Below are 19,161 nucleotides of genomic sequence, written 5' to 3'. Positions count from 1 at the left end.
GATTGGGAAAATCACTATTAATAAAAATTATGAAAAAAATGGAGAGAATGCTCAATTGTCACCAAGATAAGAAATAGTAAAAGAGATTTTCCTCCTGCTCTATTAAAATAGACTCCATTTTTCCTATTTCATAATATGTATTATACACTTCAGGCCTTATTTCCCCTTTTGGTTTGTAACACCAAAGAAACAGTGTGATATTTACATAAATGATGAAGGCGATCTTTATGCATATCTAAATTGTATGAACAAACAATACATTTTTAAAAAAAGACTCCATGTCTTATAATTAAACACATATAGGAATTAAATTCCTGATCAAAAGTTTCTCCTGTTCAAGGATTTTCTCAGTGCCAGTTTCACATCTTTGTTCCTCAAGCTATAGATTAAAGGATTCATCATGGGAACCACAATGGTGTAAAAGACAGAGGAGACTTTTTCCTCATCCATAGATCCAGCAGAGGATGGCTTAAGATACATGAATGCACCTGATCCAAAGAAGAGAGAAACAGCAACTATGTGAGAACTGCAGGTGCTGAAGGCTTTGAGCCTGCCCTCCGAGGAGCTGATGTGGAAGACAGTGAAGACAATGAAACCATATGACAGGAAGATGGTGACACTGGGCACAATGATGTTGATCCCCACCACAATGAAAACCTCCATTTCATTGACATAGGTGCTGGTGCAGGAGAGCTGCATCACAGGGAGAATGTCGCAGAAATAGTGGTTGATGGTGTTTGTGTCACAGAAGGTCAGTCTCAGCATGCATCCTGTGTGGGCCATGGCACCAGAAAATGCCATCAGGTATGAACCAAGCATTAGGCTGCAGCACACTTTAGTGGACATGGCAGCGTTATACAGAAGTGGCTTACAGATGGCCACATAGCGATCGTAGGCCATTACCATCAATACGTAGCACTCAGAAATAACAAAAAAGGAGTAAAAATAGAGCTGCGCCATGCACCCCATATAAGAGATAATATTCTTCTTTAATATGAAGTTCATGAGCATTTTGGGTGTAAACACAGAAGAATAACAGAGGTCAATGAAGGACAAGTTGAAGAGGAAAAAGTACATGGGAGTGTGAAGCTGTGAATTCAGCCTAATTAGAGTTACCAGTCCCAAATTTCCCAAAATTGTGATCATATAGATTAGGAAAAACAGGAAGAACAGAGGGAGTTGGAGGTCTGGCCGGTCTGTTAGCCCCACCAGGATGAATTCAGTCACAAAAGAGCCATTTTCAAGAGCCATTCTTTTCTATAGAATCTGTGGACACAGGAAAATGGGGTCACACTAAAGACAACTTTGTTTTCCCTGCATTATCTCTTCCCACTGGAATAGAGTATACACCAGCAAAGTGCAAGTCAATCTGAGCCAAGAACTGATCTTTTTCATGAGCTGATGCTCACAGGAACAACCATTTATTCGAGTCTGACTAAGCTAAAAAGATTGAACTGTGTCATTAACTGAGCTACAGGGTAAAGCCCAGTGCTGCCATATCCAAATGAGATTGCTTAAAAATCAAGGAAAAACAAGCAAAAGACTCCAGAATAGGAATATCTTTCTCTTCTTTACACATTCTTTTCCTTCAGCTGTCCCCCCTCTCACCCATAAAATCGGAAGCAGAAGCCTTAGCAGCTTGGTGCTGTTCTATAAAGCAGGTTAGACTCTGGTGGGTGTAAACCAAAGTGTTGGTTTTAATTCAGAAGTGAGCAGGCAGAGTTTAGGGGAGGTGAGTCACTAATCATGTCACAAAATTAAAGCCCTAAATCTCATAGAGCAAGGAGAGTCCTGTCCTTGCACAATGAACACATTGCCTAATGCCACGTGTGTACTGTGAGCTCCGTAATGTTTCTGAGCATTTTCTGCTCCCTCTCTGAACAAGTTCCTCTGCCAACTCTACTTGAATCTCAGGACTGCCCCAAATGGGCAGAAAACCAACCTAACTTGCATCCCTGAACTGCTATCTCAAGCAAAGGAGGACATTAATAGTCATAGAATTATAAACTTACCCTCCTTAGACCAGAAAAGTTTCTTGTTTTCTTATCCTTGTTACTTGCTCACCAAAGGACTGAAATGAGAATTTTGGACTTTTAGGGTTTGGTTCCTTGAATACTGAGAGGAGGCAGTGCAGACTGAATTTCCATCTTGGCCTGGAAATTTTTATTAACCTTAGATCAGGTTTTCTGATTGTGACTTTGAGTCCTTTCTCATAATAGAGAGAGGCGGTTTTCATTATTGTCTCATTTGCCACTTCAAATAATGCAAATGATTTAATGTGAAATCATTCTCATAATGTGCTTTGTAATAACAGGAAAATAGCTTGCTAGATCTCTTCCCCACAGAATAGAGTCAACCCTTAAGAAGGGACAGAAAGGCATTGTATTTACACCCTGTACTATGTTCTGCCTTCAGTTCCTGAGAGACCCACAAATGTATTCAAATTTTTCTTTACCCTTGGGCTTGTACAACCCCCACCACAGCCGCAAATTAGTTTCCTTCTCTCCATCTTCTTATATCCAGTGGGAAGCAGACTGCATTGTTTCTCTTTCCTCTCTCTTTCTAGATGAAAGTTTCCTACATGTTCTTTTTCCCTGGTTCTTATTTTCTTCAACTGAAAATTCACAAGAATTACAGTATCTCCATTTAGTTGGTTTTTATGAAATATTTTCTTTTAAAAAATACATTTCTCCCTTCTAATATTTTTGTTTGTTTTATGGTCCTGGAGATTGAACCTAGAACCTTTTCATTGAGCTACACACTCAGCCCTTTTTATTTAGTTTTTAAAATTTGAAACAGGAAATTTCTCAGTCACTGAGTTGCATAGGGTCAAACTTATCGTTCTTAGTCCTCAGCCTCTCAGAATGCTGAGATTAGGGCAAGTGCAACCATACCTAGCTCTCCCTTGTACAGTGTTTACTTCTGGTCAACTACTAGAAATGTGTGTATGAATTTTCTGCCTGAAATAAATCTATGTTAACCATTCTTATGAATGAAGACATATGGTTGTGTGGTCTAAGTAGATTCCTATGAAAAATGGAAATTTTACCATTTGGAAATTAATGTTTTAAATTTTAATCTAGATGAACCGTCTTCTGATGTGAAGTTTAACTTAGCCAACAATTGAATTAACTTTGAAAGTTCCTCCAAGAAATATACCAAGTGAAAGCCATAATCAAATATTTAAAATCAAATTAGGAACCTTGATATATCTTCACCTAATTCTTTAGCTTGCAGAAAGTAATACTGCAGAAAAATGTGGTACTTATTCTATAATCTCATGAACTGTGAGAGATATTCGCATTCTTTTTCTATTTTTTTCAATTTTTATTTTATTAGTATATTTGCAGCATAACGATCACATTCTTCTTGGAGTGTTGGTCCATGTATATAACCCAGTTTGTTCTTCTTCATCCCCTGCTCCTTTCCCCCACCTCACTTCATCTCTTGGTCACCTTCCCATTTGCAAAAGATCTGTGTCTCAACTTCCTATAGCTGTCTTTTATTTTACATTTTGCCAATGGAGGCAATTATTTCAAGCAGTGCTTCCATGACAAACGATGTTGAAAGACTCTGCCTCTTTCCCTTACGTTTTTACTCTTCCTGTGGTATCACAAATAATGCAATATTATCTTGAAAACATTAGCACACTATTCTCACTTTACTTTCATATCTTAAAACATGGAAATTTAAAGCTACAGAAACAGGACACAATGATATAAAGAACTCATAAAAATAATATGTCAAAGAAACAAAAGAAACAGTGCATAGAGACAAACAGTGCATTCAAACTCTGATAGACATTTTCGAATGGAATAAAATTGAGAGTCAAAAATAAACGCTCAAATCATGATTTCTTTTTTTTTTTGTCTTTTTAAGACAGGGTCTCCCTGTGCAGTTCAGGCTGGCCTTGAGCTCACTTTGTAGCCCAAGCTGGTCTCGAGCTCGTAACGATCCTCCTGCCTCAGCCTCTGGAGGGCTGGGATTACAGGTGTGCGCCACTATGCCTGGCCATGATCATTTATTTTAAACAAAGATGCTAGGATAATTTGCGGACAAAGAATTGTTTTGTCAACAACAACAAAAAAATGCTGTAATAACTGTGTATGCAGACGCAAAAACTGATTTGGGTACTTAATTTACAATACAAAATTAACTCAAAATAACTGTTAATGAAACGATGAATGTTCAGCATAGTGCCTGGCAAAGAGTAGGTACCTGATGGCTGGTGTTGTCTGGTTATATTGTTCCTGTTTTCTTATGCATTTTTACAGAATTTCATTCCAGGTTTGTCCTACCATGATATCTGAACTTCTTGACTTCAAAAAAATGTATTACCCGTTGTAATATCTTACATACTAGTCTGTATATCATACAGACAAGGGGAGTAAGACAAATTTGTAATTTAAAAAATAATTATAAGATGAATACCATGAAGCCACTATCTAGGTCAAGTAACAAAATATTTTCAATAGAACCTATTTCTGCCTTGTCTTCTATCATAACTCAAATTTCTTTCACCTCCACCAAACGGAACCTCCATGCTGACATTTGTGCTAATCAGTTTTGCCATCCATTTATGCATTCATAAGCAGCACAATATCATTCTCCTTGCTGAAGTTTTCGTAAGTAGAATCACATATGTTATTTTGGGATTGGTTATTTCACTTACCAGTATGCTTCTCTGATTCAGCCATAATGCTTTGTGCAGACTTATTTCATTCATTTTCTTTGTATGTGACATTCTCTTTGATGTCCATCTTTGTATTTTTTAAGTGTAAAAGAGAAGTAATGTCTAACACTAACACAAAAAATGTAGGTTTAAATGTAAGAAATAAGATAATAAAACTTCTAGAAGAAAAAGGTAAGAGTACACATTTTTGGTCTTGGGATAAACAGTGATTTCTTAGGTACTATATTTTAAGGACAAAAAAGAAAAATACAGATTGAATTTGATCAAAATTAAATTTTTGAGATTGAATCAACAACATTAAGAGAAGGAAAGAATGACCCACAGAATGAAACATTTCCAAATCATGCAGCATAAGCCTTAGTATCCCAAGTTGGTTAATAACTCCTTCCAATATAAATTTCAAAAAGACAAGTTATTTTAAAACAGGCAAAGTAGTGCCTGCCTGGCAAGTGCAAGGTCCTGAGTTGGATTCCCTGTACCAAAATGAATAAATAAATAAATAAATAAATAATAAAATAAAATAAGCAAAGTCTTGGAACACACACACACACACACTTCTCCCAAGAAGATGTACAAGACATTGAAATAGATGCTCAAAATCATTAATAATAAGGGACATATAAATAAATTATAAAAACCACCTCAGACTCATCAGAATGGTTTTAATAAACACAACTAATACCAGATGTTAGAGAAGGTGTGAAAACTTGGAATTCTCATACACTGTGGATGAGAGTGTTTAACGATTGCAGCCACTTATAAAAGAATATGCATTTTCTCAGAAGCTGAGGAACACAATTACCACAGGAACCAGTGCGTGACCGCCACGCTGATCTCTCCTGAGAAACAAAGCCCTTGCTGCAACCTGTCTCTGACCGCTCCTTCACCCCATTCACTGACATGTGCAGAGCTGGGTATATTGAAAGAAATGTTGTCTTAATTGTCTAGAGGAATGTTATCGAGTCTGGCCCAGGGAGCAGTCTCCTTAATAAGTAAGCAGCAACGCTGGGAGGCAGGGGGCGGGGGAGAACAGCCTCTGCATTGATAGCTGGGGTGGAGGCTCGAGCAGGAACCTCTGAGATTCCAGGGCTAAAACATGAAACAACATCTCAGCTGAGGCCCTGGGACTCGGAAAGAATTATACCTTCATGGTAGTAAAGACGCCAGCCTTGTAGACATCAGATTATCCTTATATTGCTAGTTGGAGGCATTTGTGACTGGTAAAATATTTTTTTGTTTCACATTACAGCCAATGCCTAAAAGTTTCTTTTCCCTACGTCCTCTGCCTCAACCCCCATCCACCTGCCTGATTGATATCAATAAAAGTAATGAGGTTTTGGAGATGAGGCCTTTTGTTCCGTAGAGAACACTGGGTCATCTCAGAGCCCCTCAGCTGCAGAACTTTTTCTCTTTTCTTTCTTGTGCATCTGTGTGCCATTTTGCAGGATGAATTGGACCGAGACCTTCCACAGGTGTTTCAGTAGGAACCATTAATTCCCCCCTAGCTATATGTTTAGGAAAAGTGAAAACATATATTTCCACAAATTGTATACATGTATGCTAAGAGTAACATTATTTATAATATCCAAGAATAGATAATTTCGAAATGTTCACCAATTGATTAACTGGTAAATAAAATGTTATATGTCCAAATAATTTACCATTATTCTACTAAAGAATTAGGAATGAGCCATATTTATAAGACAGATGAAACATCCAAAATAGATGAAAAATTCAGCCATGTGAAAAAAGCTAATTACAAAGAAAACATTCTGCCATGTGAAATGTAAACATTTGCCATGTGAAAAAAAGCCAGTTATAAAGGATGAGTACATTATTTCATTTCTATGAGCTTCCAAAAAGAGGAAAATCTACACAATAAAAAAATAAAATGGTAATTTTAGAGGGTTGGTAATGTGAAGAAATATATATTGTGCTAACACTAACCAAAGAAAACCAGGAAGGAATAGCTATCTTAATTGCAAACAGGGCTTAATTCAGAGCAAGTGAAGGTTATCAATGATGAAGAGAACTATGTAATAATAGGAGGGTCAATATTCCAAGAAGACATAAGGTGCTTAGTGTGATTTCTCCTAACAATGTATCATCAGACTATGTTAGGGATAAAAAGAAAAGAATATATATCAACTACTATAAATGGAGACCTGACCAACCTGTTTTTAGAAACAGGAAGCTCCCATGCTAAGCTCACAGTTGAACCAAAACATCACCAGTCACCTAGAGTATCTGTATTTATAGACTACTTCACCCCAAAATAGGTGAAAAGACATGGCAGAACATTTGTCAAGATAAATCACATTTGGGACCATAAATACACTAAAATTTGACAGAAGACAAATTATACAATCTCTTCTCTCAGACTAGAAGTCTCTAATTCAAAAAAAAAACTACAAAGTACAAAAATAAGTGGAGAACAAATACTTTGTGGAATAAGATATATATTTATAGACAACAAATAATCATATGAAGACATTCCACAACATCTATATTCAGCAAAATGAAAAGAACAAAGTACATACCACCCTACTAGAACAGCCAAAGCACAGAACTCTGACAATAACAAATGCTGGTGAGGAGATAGAAAAGATAAATTCTCATATATTGCTGGTGAGATATTAAAATGGTATAACCAATTTAGAAGATATTTTGACAGCTTCTTACAAAACTAAACCTACTCATACTATGATCCAGTAATCACACTCACTAATATGTATCCACAGGAGTTGATAATTTTTGTCCATGAAAACACCACTGTTAGATGTATGCCTGAGTTTTATGCAAAGCTGACAGAACTTGGAAGCAGCAAAGTAAGTACATAAGTAACAGTGCGCTATTCAATAAAATATTATTGAGCAATAAAAATTGAGCTACCAACCCATGAAACAACAAATATTAAATGTACTTTCCCAAATAGAAAAGGCCAATTTGAAAATGATACATGCATATGATTCCAGCTACATAGTGCTCCTCTAAAGGCAAAAATAAAGGTCAACAAAAAGATCAGTAATTGCTATGAGTTAGAGGATCAGGGAGTGAAGAATAGACAAATAATGGAAGATGAGAATGAAAATAACTTGTATAATGAGGGTAATGAAATGCTGTCTATGTTTTAGTGGTTTATACATGTCATATATCTGTTCAAACTCACAGAATATAGAACACCAAGCGTGGACGCCAGCATACACTGTGGAGGTTGGGTGTTTGTAATATATCAGTATAGAAAATTGTGTATTCTTTCATCAAATTTACTGTGAATCTAAAATTGCTCTGAAATGTAAAGTCTAAAAAAAGTCTTCAAATAATTCATCATTAGGAAAATGCAAATTTAAGCCTCATTGAACTATCATTACAATCCTATTGAAAGGATCACATTTGCTTTTTTATGAGTACAATTTTATTGGCTGGCACACATGAAGAGACCATGGGGTGAGGTGTGGGAGGATCCTCAAACAGAGCCCCTATGTCTCTTTCCAGTGGAATTGGGCTGCATCCCCTCACATGAGCTTCCACCAAGAAGCTCCATTGAGCTCCAGGGTCCACAGTATTTTTCCATTAGTACATGCTTGCAGTACCTACTGATCACATTCATCATGGGGAGCACGTACATAGCATGTCTTAATTCTTTGCACTTCCCTTTACCCTTTGCTCACTCTCTTCTTCTTTTGTCTCTAACTCCCCTTTGCATTTGTAAAAGATCTATCTCCCTGTTTCTTGTCATCTGTCTTTGATTACTCTTTAAATAATTTACACTACGGGTTTCTCAGATAGGAGAAAGCATGTGTATGATTTATTTCCTTAATATTATAGTCTCAAGGTGCATCCATTTTTTACAGAGGACTCAAATTTAGCCTTCTGTATGACTGAGCAGTATGCTATTATGCATATAAAATACATTTTATTTATCCATTCTCCTGCTTATGGACATCTAGAACACTTCCAAGATTTTGTTAGTAAGAGTTGTGCTGCCATAAACTTCGGTGTATGTGGATGACTAATTTGATTTCTTTGGGAACGATGCCTAAAAGAGGAATATCAGGGGCAAATTGAGTTTCTCTTTGTAGGGTTATTTGAGGACTTCATAAAATGTATCATATCTACAAAGTATATAAAGTTTTGAAATTAACTTTACAGAAAATAAAAACGACACTTAATTTTATTTATTTATTTATTTATTTTTGTTGCACTTAATTTTAAAGGATTTTAACTTTTAAAAAATGAAACAGAGTTTTTCTTTTATTTGAGATTCATTAAATGAAACCAGTGATCTGGGTTAATACAGATTTGGTCAGTTCAAGTGCTAATGAAATATATAAGGTGCAGACACAATCTCTGCAATGCCTTCAAAGGATACCAAATGACAAAAATGTTCTCTTATTATTTAAATATGCTTTTTTAATAGTGGAAATAATCTTACCAAAAGAACCAGTAGAATCAGACCTGCATGTGTAAGCATCGTATTGTCTCACTAGTGTAAGACCTGAAAGAGTGAATAAAAACTAGGAGGTATGACAGACATTGTGAAACGAAAGGAAAATGCTCAAAAGTAAAGGGCAACAGGGGTGTGGGAAAAGAGAAGGGAAAGAAGGGGAAATTATGTATGTGTGTACATACAGGATAGCTAACACAGTTGTACTACTGTCTTCTGTTGCTCTACAGAAAGAAACAGTTAATGATTACTTGTTTGATCAATGTTGTATGTCTCTATTTGTTTTCCTGAGAAACCACTTTAAAGTATAAATAAGTAATACAACAACCATGGTTAATTTTCTGCAGCTTTGTCTGTAACTCTGTTTTGTTTGTACTGTTCTGATGCTGTTTTGTAAATGGATGTCTGTCTGTTAATGTTTTCCTTTTCTTTTTTAAAATAAAAAATAATAACAATTAAAAAAAGAACCAGTAGAAAAAATTGAAACAAATCCTTTACTAAGTTCAACAATTATATATAGCTGAGACTTGGGGAGAAATGCCAAATGTGTTGCTATTGCAGCCATCAGATGGGGAAGGAGTGGTTACTTCAAGCCTTCAATGAAGAATTTAGCAAAGCCGTGCATATAAAACATACAAGCCAGCAAACCACTGATAGTAAATTCTGCAATACTCAAACACTGAACTGAGAGTTGTTTGAAAAGGAAAAAAAAACTAGAGACACTTTTCTTTTAATAAGAGAAACAAATTTATGAAAAGGAACAGTAATCAAAAGAAAAAAGTTAACAAATATTAATTCATTTTTTGTAAACAAATTTAAAGGAAAATCAAGCATGTTGTTATTGGTGTAGTGGATGGAGACGATATATAAATTCACAAATTTATGATTTACTGTGTCTAATTACTAAAAATATGGGAAAATAAATCAGGTATACTAAAATATCAAAATTCTAAAATATATTATTACAGTTATCTTACAAGTTCCCAAGTTGGTACTATAGAGTCCCAAGAACTCTACAGTACCAGTCACATTAAAAGTTTTAAAAATACAAGCACTGCAAGATTATACTCTCTGCTATGTGTCCAAATCACCTAACTTAGTTCTCCTCCTTTTATATAAAGTCAGCTAAATGGCCTCTCTTATACTTGGATGGCCTTAAGTTTTACAAATTGAATTCAATTTTTAAATTAGTTTTCTGAAAATAATCTGAAAGTAGAACCTAATTTTAGAGTACATTTATCTTTTTAGAGAGTGAAACTGATTTCATCTGTATTTTCAAGCTCTCAAATGAAAAGTAACTAGGCAGTGTTAACTCACTCATTGTGACACTTGTGATAAAATACATAACACAGTGTATACACAATTTTAGTGTTTACAAAGAGTTACAAAAGCAGAGAAACTTCCTGGTAGAGACACTTTTCTTTCAATAAGAAAAACAAATTTATGAAAAGAAACAGTAATCAAAAGAAAAAAGTTAACAAATATTAATTCATTTCTTTGTAAACAAACTTAAAGGGAAATTAAACATGTTGCTATTGGTGTAGCGGATGGAGGTGATATATAAATTCACAAATTTATGGTTTAATGTGTCTAATTACTAAAAATATGGGAAAATAAATCAGTTATACTAAAACATCAAAATGCTAAAATATCAAGTAAAATTTAGAAAAATGGTACAATAATAAATATATTTACAGTTATGTTAGAAAATGTTTGCACTGTCATTTGACACATTAACATTGAAGATTTTTAAAGTGGTCATTATTTTGCTTATTTCATGCACACACAAATAATTCCATATTCTATTTCAGAAAGAATGTGATTTAGTGTATTCACCATTAAGCCTTCAAAGTATTCACCAATTGTTTCTTTAAAAGTTAAATCCCCTTATTTTGGCCAAAAATTTCCATAACTACACTGGGCCGATATTCTTATTTTTCCCCTTCAAAAAAGACCCAGCAACTCGTTTCCTAAACAAACAATAAAAATCAAAAGCCACACTGAAAAAAATTCATGTATCATCTTGGAGGAGAGTCAAATTGAAAAATGATAATGTGTTCTAATATTCCATGATTGCAGAAACAAGAAGAGAATAATATAGGCATAACTTGTGCTAGAAAGAGAAGGAGAGTTGAAACCAAAAGGTTTTATTTAGTACAGCGTTTGTTTAGGTGCTTTGTAGATTTAATTAAGCCTCAACCATGATGAATTTCAATTTCATATCAATGAAATAAATATATACTGATGCTCTCTGACATGCTGACTTGACCTTACAAATTAAATAGAAGTTTCTTTGTTCTAGTTTCATGTATAATGGTCACACATATATAACGGATAATGACTGTTAGACTTAATTGGACCTTCCGTCTCTGGAATTTAAAAGAGGTGTATTCCTGCCCAGTTCAGGGTGGAAGGACACAAGTAGAAACACACTGCCTGTTCTAGGCTTCCAATGGTAAGTGGCATGTCAGGGATTAATGACAAGTCAAAGATTACGTAGAACTTCCGCAGTCATGCATTGTCATCCCAGTGTTACGTGATGTGATCAGTAGCAAGCTACTCAAATTGCTTGGAGGAAACAATAAAGTTAAAAATGACAATTTAAAAAATGAAAGATGTAAATTTCCCTCACACATTTATTAATAACAGGGAAAGAGGAAGAGAAAGGAATAAGCAGAGAAAGGAAGACACACTTTATTAAAATGGAAATAAACTGAGACAAAGAATTTAAATATCCTGATCACAGTAAGAAAGAAATAGAACAATAATATTGGCATAAAATATGTCATTAAATTCCCCAAATTTCCCTATTCTTTATCTTCATGCAGAGAGGACATTGTTCCTGAACAACAGTTTTCCTCCTCTCAATTTTTCTCAGAGCAATTTTAACATTGTTATTTCTGGAACTAGAAAAAATTATTTTAAAAAGGCTAATTTTTTCTCATCACAGTAAAAAAAAGAAATGGGCCAGAAATATTGAACCACATGTACAAAGTTTCCTTGTTTTTCACACCCAGAAGGAGCCTCTATTTCTAATCAAAACTTTCTCTGGGTCAGAGTTTCTCTTAGGGCAAGTTTAACATCACTGTTTCCCAGGCTGTAAATTAAAGAGTTCATTAAATGAATTCTCCCTCATCCATAAACCCAGCAGAGATGGCTGAATGTACATGAATGCACCTGATCTAAAGAACAAAGCTACTGCAATTATGTGGGTACTGAAGGCTTTGGCCCTACTTTCAGTGGAGGTGATGTTCAAGATGATGTAGAGAATGAAACCAAAGGTGATGAAGGTAGTGACACTGGGCACAGTGACACTGATGCCCCCACAATGAATACCACCAGCTCATTGACAAGGTTGCTGCTGCAGGAGAGCTGAAGCAAAGGGACAGTGTCACACAGTGGTCTATGGTGTTTGCATCACAGAAGGTCAGTCTCAGCATGCATCCCGTGTGGGCCATGGCACCAGAAAACGCCATCAAGTATGAACCAAGCATTAGGCTACAACACACTCTAGGGGACACGGCAGTTATACAACAGTCGATTACAGATGGCCACATAGCCATCATAGGCCACTGAGGTCAGTACATAGCATTTAGGAATGATAAAAAACCAGCAAAGTATAGCTGGGCTGCACATTCTCTGTAGGAGGTATAGTTCTTTGATATGACGTTCCTGAACATCTTGGGTGTAAACACAGAATAAAAGGAGTCTATGAGGGACAAGAAAGAGGAAAAAGAACATAGGGGTGTGAAGATGAAAATTCATGTGAATTAGAGTGATCAAATTTAATTTGTTAACACAATGACCACATACTTTACTAGAAACAAGAAGAACAGTGATATTTGTATATCTAGCTTGTCGATTAACCCTGCCACAATGAATTCAATCACTGAAGAGCCATTTTAAAGAGCCATTTTTTTTCTGAAAGAATCTGTGGACACAAGGAAAAAAGGTGTTATATTAGGGGACACCCAGCTATTCTCATAAAATTTTGCACATAACATGGGATATCACTAGGATTCTGTAAGACTAGCCCTACCTGACCCATAGGATCTACTTTATTATGAGCATGATGGAGTGACATTCTCTTACTGTCTTCCCCATATTAAAATATTAAAAAACTAAATATAGTGCAGTGCACCACTAAATCTAGTGGATGCTGGTGTCAGCATTAGCAAACAGGACTTTAGAAAAACAAGAGGTGAGGAGGCAACTCAGATAAATCAAGACAGAATCATCTTAAATCTCATCAGTTCTTCTTTCACCCGTCCAACACATTACCAATAAAACTACAGGCAATTGTTTTGACATCCTGATGTTGGACAATAATGCAGATTAGATCTAATAAGTGGCAACCAAAACTTTGTTTCATAAAAATGGAGGAAGAAACAGAGTCTGGCATGGGTTAGCTACTGTCCTTTTTCACAGAAATACCATTTAATGTAAAAGAGTGAAAGGTCTGTCCTTCGAGAAGGACCTGCAGACAGATACAATGTTCCTGAGCTTCCTAATGTCTCTGGATGTTCTCTATGTTTCCTTTGGACATTTTCATATCACTTTCGTTTATGTCATCTGGCTGCATAATATAAATATAAAGGTGAATATCAGTACATCCATGTGAAAGGAAGACATTAGTAGAAATGGAGCTCAGAAATTCAGATTTCTTAAGTTGGAAAACTTTGGCCTTTCCTTATTATTTACTTACCCTCTATTGTCCTGGAAGGGAAATTGCAGACTAAATTTTATTTTCAGTATGTCCTGCAGTTCTTTGTGAAAACTACACGTCATAATTTATGACTATTACTTTAAGCCCCTCAAGCAGTGGAGAATATAGTTATGGTTATCACTTTGATTCCCATATAAGATGTGATAGATTTAATGTAAGTTTAATGATGTAATGACCCTGGTTACAAGCGTGATACAAGATTGCTTATTGTCACTGATGAACAGAATCTAGGTGTAATAGGGAAACTAGGGGACTTTATTTACATCTTGAACCATGATCTGTCTGTGGTTGTTTAGAGATTTGATATTTTTTCAAGCTTTCCCTTCTTTCTAGGGACTGTGAAACTCCAGGCAGAATTGATCTCTTATTTCCCTGGCAGCCAGGTGGTAGAAAAGGAAGTACTGGATTCCCCTTCCTCCAAGAGCACAAAAGTTTAGCAAGATTAAGAGAAGATTGCACTTGTGAGAATTCCCTATACTAGTTGCAGTATTCCTGCACCCCAGTCTGCCATGAGACCAGCCATATTGAATCTGGTAGGGAAATACAATTTATTCTTTTGCCATAAACTCTGTTCCTGGCATAGCACCACAGAACTGAGAGAAAAAGTTCTCCTTGGGAAGGCAGTGAGGTACATGATGCATGCAGTGCTCCATCTTTTTCTCAGGTTATCCAGAGGACTATTTTCTATCTACCCTGTCTCGTAATACTGACAGCATAATTGATGGCACTCTGATTACCAGGTATCATTGAGAATAGGAAGGAAGGTTTAGGATAGCACTCAGTGTAACCAATCCCCCAGCTCAGCTCAGTGATAGGAATTTAAAAAAATACCATCCCCAAGCTTCTTCCTAAGGAAGGAAGGATGTGCTGCAGTTCCAGTGCACTAACCCTTCTGAAAGCTGTGGGCAGGACTGTCTCTATGTAGCCGTCTGGAAGTGTTGCAAGGACAGAGGACTTTCCTGAACTAGTGAGAACAGAGGCAGTGGTTTCATCCATAGCTCTTCCATGAGATACATCAAAGAGCTACTGTAACAAATAAAAATCCCAGCACCCAGCATGGCCCTAAGGGAGAAAATGATTCATCTTATGACCTGACTTTCCTGGAAGCTGCCTGAGCAATTTGATTCCAGGTATTGAAATAACATTATGTTATTACCGAGCACTGACTGGAACCAGCACATTCTGAACACCTGGCAGCTGTCAGCAATTCTACTACATGCTAACAGAATAATGAGTGCCAATTCTTCTCAAAATGCTCCATAAAATTGAAAAGAATAGAATTATTTTAATTCATTTTGTAAGTCCAGTATTATCTTCATACCAAACTCAGCAAAAATGTCATCAGAAAGTTTCCTTTCATCACAGGACCTCACCAGCATTTGTTATTTCATTTCTTGATAATAGTGACTCTTTGTGGAATAGCATGGAATCTCAGTATTGTTTTAATTTGCATTTTTATAATGGCCAGTGGTGTTGTACATGTATTGGTGTTTTTACTTCATTTGAGAAGTATCCATATATTTTGGTTGATCATTTTTGATCAGGTCTTATGTTTAGGCGGAATCTGTTTTTTGATAACTTCATCTATTCTAGATGTTAGTCTTCTGTCTGAGGAATAGTTGGCAAATCTTTTTCCCTTTGTGTAGACTGTCACTCTGTTAGTTGTTTCCTTTGCTGTGCAGATGATTTTTAATTTGATATGATCCCATTTGTCGATTTTTGGTACTCTTTCTTGCTCTGTTGGAGTTCTGTTTGGAAAGTATTTGCCTTCCCCTATTAGATTTAATCTTCCTCCTTCTTGTTATTGATCTTTTATTTTCCTCTCTATTTATACTTTGAGTTTCTCATATAATAGAAATTATGCAATCTTTAAGCTTTTGTGTCTAATTTACTCCATTTTATGGTGTCAAGGTGCATGTGTTTTCCTACAAATGACTCAAATCATTTATCTTTATGGCAGAGTAATATACCATTGTGTGTGAATACTCCATTTTCTTTATCCATTTATCTGTTAATGAACATATAGACCACGTCCAAGTTAACTGTTATGAATTATGTTGCTGTAAACATGGGTATGGATGTACGACCGTGGTACAAGGTCTTTAATGCTTTGAAGAGAGATGGAAGGAGGAGGGAGCAAAGGTGGAAGGAGCAAACATATATAGGAAAAGAGAAGGGATAAAGAAATGGGTGAAGAGGGGAGAGAGGAAAGGTGAAGGGGATGAGAACCAGAATTAAGATGTATTATGCATGTGTACCAACTCACCACAAGTGATATAAAACATTATGTACTACATACATGTCTTTGCCTACACGTATGTCTTCAAAAGTATTTCCTGTTTTATCTTCTAGCAGATTAAGTGTTTGTGTTTTAACTTTTAGATCTTTGATGCATTTTGAATTTAGGTTAGTAAATGGTGAGAGGTATGAACTCTACACTCACTTTTCTACTCACTTTTTAACTTTCCCAGCATCATTTATTAAACAGGCTATATTACTTCTAATGTATGTTTTGGTCCTTTGTTAAATCGAATAGCTGAATGTGTCTGGGGTTGTTTCTGCTTCCTGTATTCTGTTCCATTGACCCATATGTCTGTTATTATGCAAGTACTGTGCTGTTTTTATCACTGTAGCTTTGTAATACAATTTGATGTCCAAGACTGTGACGCCTCCTGCTTTGCTCTTGTACAAGATTGCTTTTGCTATTCTGGGTCTCTTCTCGTCCCATATGAATTTTAGCACTGTTTTTTCTAGTTCTGTGGGGAATGCTATAGATATTTTGATTGGAATTGCATTAAATCTCTGTATCAACTTTGCAAGTGTGACCACTTTGACAATATTGCTTCTGTATATCTAGGAACAGGGGATAGCTTTCCATTTTCTGATGCCCTCTTCAATCTCATTCTTTAGAGCACTGTAGTTTATTACAGAGGTCTTTCACTTCCTGTGATAGTTTAATGCCCATGTGTTTATTTTTTCTTGATCAAATGTGAGTAGTACTGTTTTCCTAATTTCATTCTTGGTGAGTTCACTGTTGTACAGGAATGGGACTCATTGTCTCTCTGTCAGATGTTTTTCCCTTTTAAAACAATTATGTTTCCTTGTATTAACCTTTTATTTTGCTTTTCACTAGTACCTTGTATTCCTCAAATGAGAGAAAGCATATGGTATTTCAGCTGTGTGTCTCATTTATTTCATGTAACATTCTATGTGTGCTAATAGAATTTTAAAAAGAATCCATGAAAGAAAGTACATTTCTGTTCAAATTGTCACAGCTGGTATATAAGAAGCGAGTCAAGGATTCACTAATTTCTGTGTCCAAGGAAGGGGATGTTTCTGTCAGTGTGGAAGCTTGGACTTTATGGAAAATAACAGAGAATGGTCCAAGTGAAGGGCCAGAGGGAAACTTTCCTGACTATATCCTGAACGTTGCAGGTAAACTTTGTCTAACTAAGCTGCTATTGTTGTTAAGGATTAGTTAGGGATGAGTGACCAGATGTGTTTTGATTAAGAGCTGACTGAAAGTCAAAAGTAAGAGGGTTTTTGAGTTCTGTCTCCTGGTAGTTCCTGAAACCCTAATCTTCACTGAATTCCATTCTGCATTTTATTTTGCACTGTTTTCTTGTACATGGTTTATGACACACACAAACACACATGCATGGGCACACCCAAGGCACATATTACATTTTCCAGGTGTATCCATTGTGCTAAAAATGTCTTGAATTTGTCATTTTTATAGCTGTGTGGTATTCCATCATGTATAGATGAAAGATTTTCTTTATCTATTCATCTGTTGATGGACACATATAATGATGATTATATTAAAAATACAAAAGCAAAAACTACAAGATTCCTTATTTGCAACCATGCTGTGCAAATAAAACACCTCACTTGATTCCCTTCCTTTTGCGTACAGTCCAAATAGATACATACTGCTCACACTGCTACATAAAAAGCTACCAGATGGTGTTCTTTTTATTACTTAAGTTGTATAAACTGTACTTAAAATATTGTTATTAATTTTTCCTAAGCAGTATGAAAAAGGGGGCCTGACTTTATCTCCTGTGATGCCAAAACTGATTTCATTCACACTTTGAAAATCATGAAAAATAAAAGAACAGGTTTAATCACCTCATTGTGACAATAGTTGGTAAGGATATATACAACAGAATGTACACACTTCTTCACTGTCTACAAAGGTTTCCAAACAGCATAAATATAAATGGTTAGGTACATTTTGCTCTCATGAAAAGACAGTAAGTAAAAAAAAAAACCAACCAATATCAATTATGTTACATGAATAAAAATTGTTAAAAATCAAGCATGTTGATATTACAGTCAGATGGTAAAGGGGTGATCTCTTAAAACCAAGTCAAGGATTTAACAATGCCAAACACCCCACCCCTGTGAGAATAAACCATATAGCCCCACAAACCAACTATGCCAAGTTGTGAAATGGCTGAATGTTCAGTGGAATTTAGAAACAATATTGTTTCTTTACAATTATAAAAAGTTTAAATATTAAATGATGCACTAACATGAAGACTACTTAGTCACTGATTTTCCTGTTTTGCACAAGAGAATAATCCCATATTGCACTCCATAAAAGCATTGTGGCATTTAGCTAATTCACCAAATATTTCTTTCACATCTTAAACTCCCTATTTTAGCCAGTCACCTCCCAAATATATTTACAAATATATAAAACATACAAATATATAAAACACCTCTTTCTCCCAAACAAAAAGACCCATCAAGCTGTTTTTCTGAACAACGAAAAAAATTTCACTATCTATTCTAAAATAAAATTTTAAGTTTTCATGGAGCAGAATACAGCTAAACTGAGCACTATAAATGTAAGCATTCTTTAGTGTTTACTGAAACAAAGACAAAAGTGGAACATAAATATGAGAGTGAAGTAGAAATAAAATAGAATTCAGACAAAGAGGTAGACTTGAAATCTGAAGCCTTCATTTAGTCTATTTTTTCTTTAAGAAGCTACGAGATTGTTGGTGCGGAAGCATGTACCTGTATTCCCAGCTCTCATGGAGGCTGAAGCAGAAGGATCACTGGCTGGAGCCCAGCCCAGACAGTTTAGGAACTTAGTGAAACCATAACTCAAAACTTAAAAAAAATTACAAAAAGGGTTGAGGACCTAATTCAATGTGGTGTCCTTGGGTTCAATCCCCAGACCACCACAACAACAAAAATCAAACAAACAAAAAATAAGCTGTGATGCTGTGTGACTTTAAGTAGAATCCTAGCCACTCTGAACATCATTTTCCCAATAAATAT

General features: G+C 35.6%; 1 protein-coding gene and 1 pseudogene across 1 annotated transcript; both read right to left on the bottom strand.

Moving 5' to 3' along the window:
- Nucleotides 1–318: 318 nt before the first annotated feature.
- LOC102029606 (olfactory receptor 8B8-like) lies at nucleotides 319–1,953 on the bottom strand. Its single transcript, XM_005378652.2, has 2 exons — nucleotides 1,943–1,953; nucleotides 319–1,252 (listed from the first exon to the last, which is right to left on the bottom strand). The coding sequence occupies exons 1-2, from the start codon at nucleotides 1,951–1,953 to the stop codon at nucleotides 319–321; spliced, it is 945 nt and encodes a 314-aa protein (XP_005378709.2).
- Nucleotides 1,954–12,176: 10,223 nt separating this feature from the next.
- On the bottom strand, nucleotides 12,177–13,054 carry LOC102007751 (annotated as a pseudogene).
- Between the last annotated feature and the right edge of the window lie 6,107 nt (nucleotides 13,055–19,161).

Source organism: Chinchilla lanigera, unplaced genomic scaffold (genome assembly GCF_000276665.1).
Source record: "Chinchilla lanigera isolate Chin_1 unplaced genomic scaffold, ChiLan1.0 scaffold00011, whole genome shotgun sequence".
Taxonomy (NCBI): domain Eukaryota; kingdom Metazoa; phylum Chordata; class Mammalia; order Rodentia; family Chinchillidae; genus Chinchilla; species Chinchilla lanigera.
Note: the sequence above shows the minus strand (reverse complement) of the source record. Positions and strands in the feature narration are given on the sequence as shown.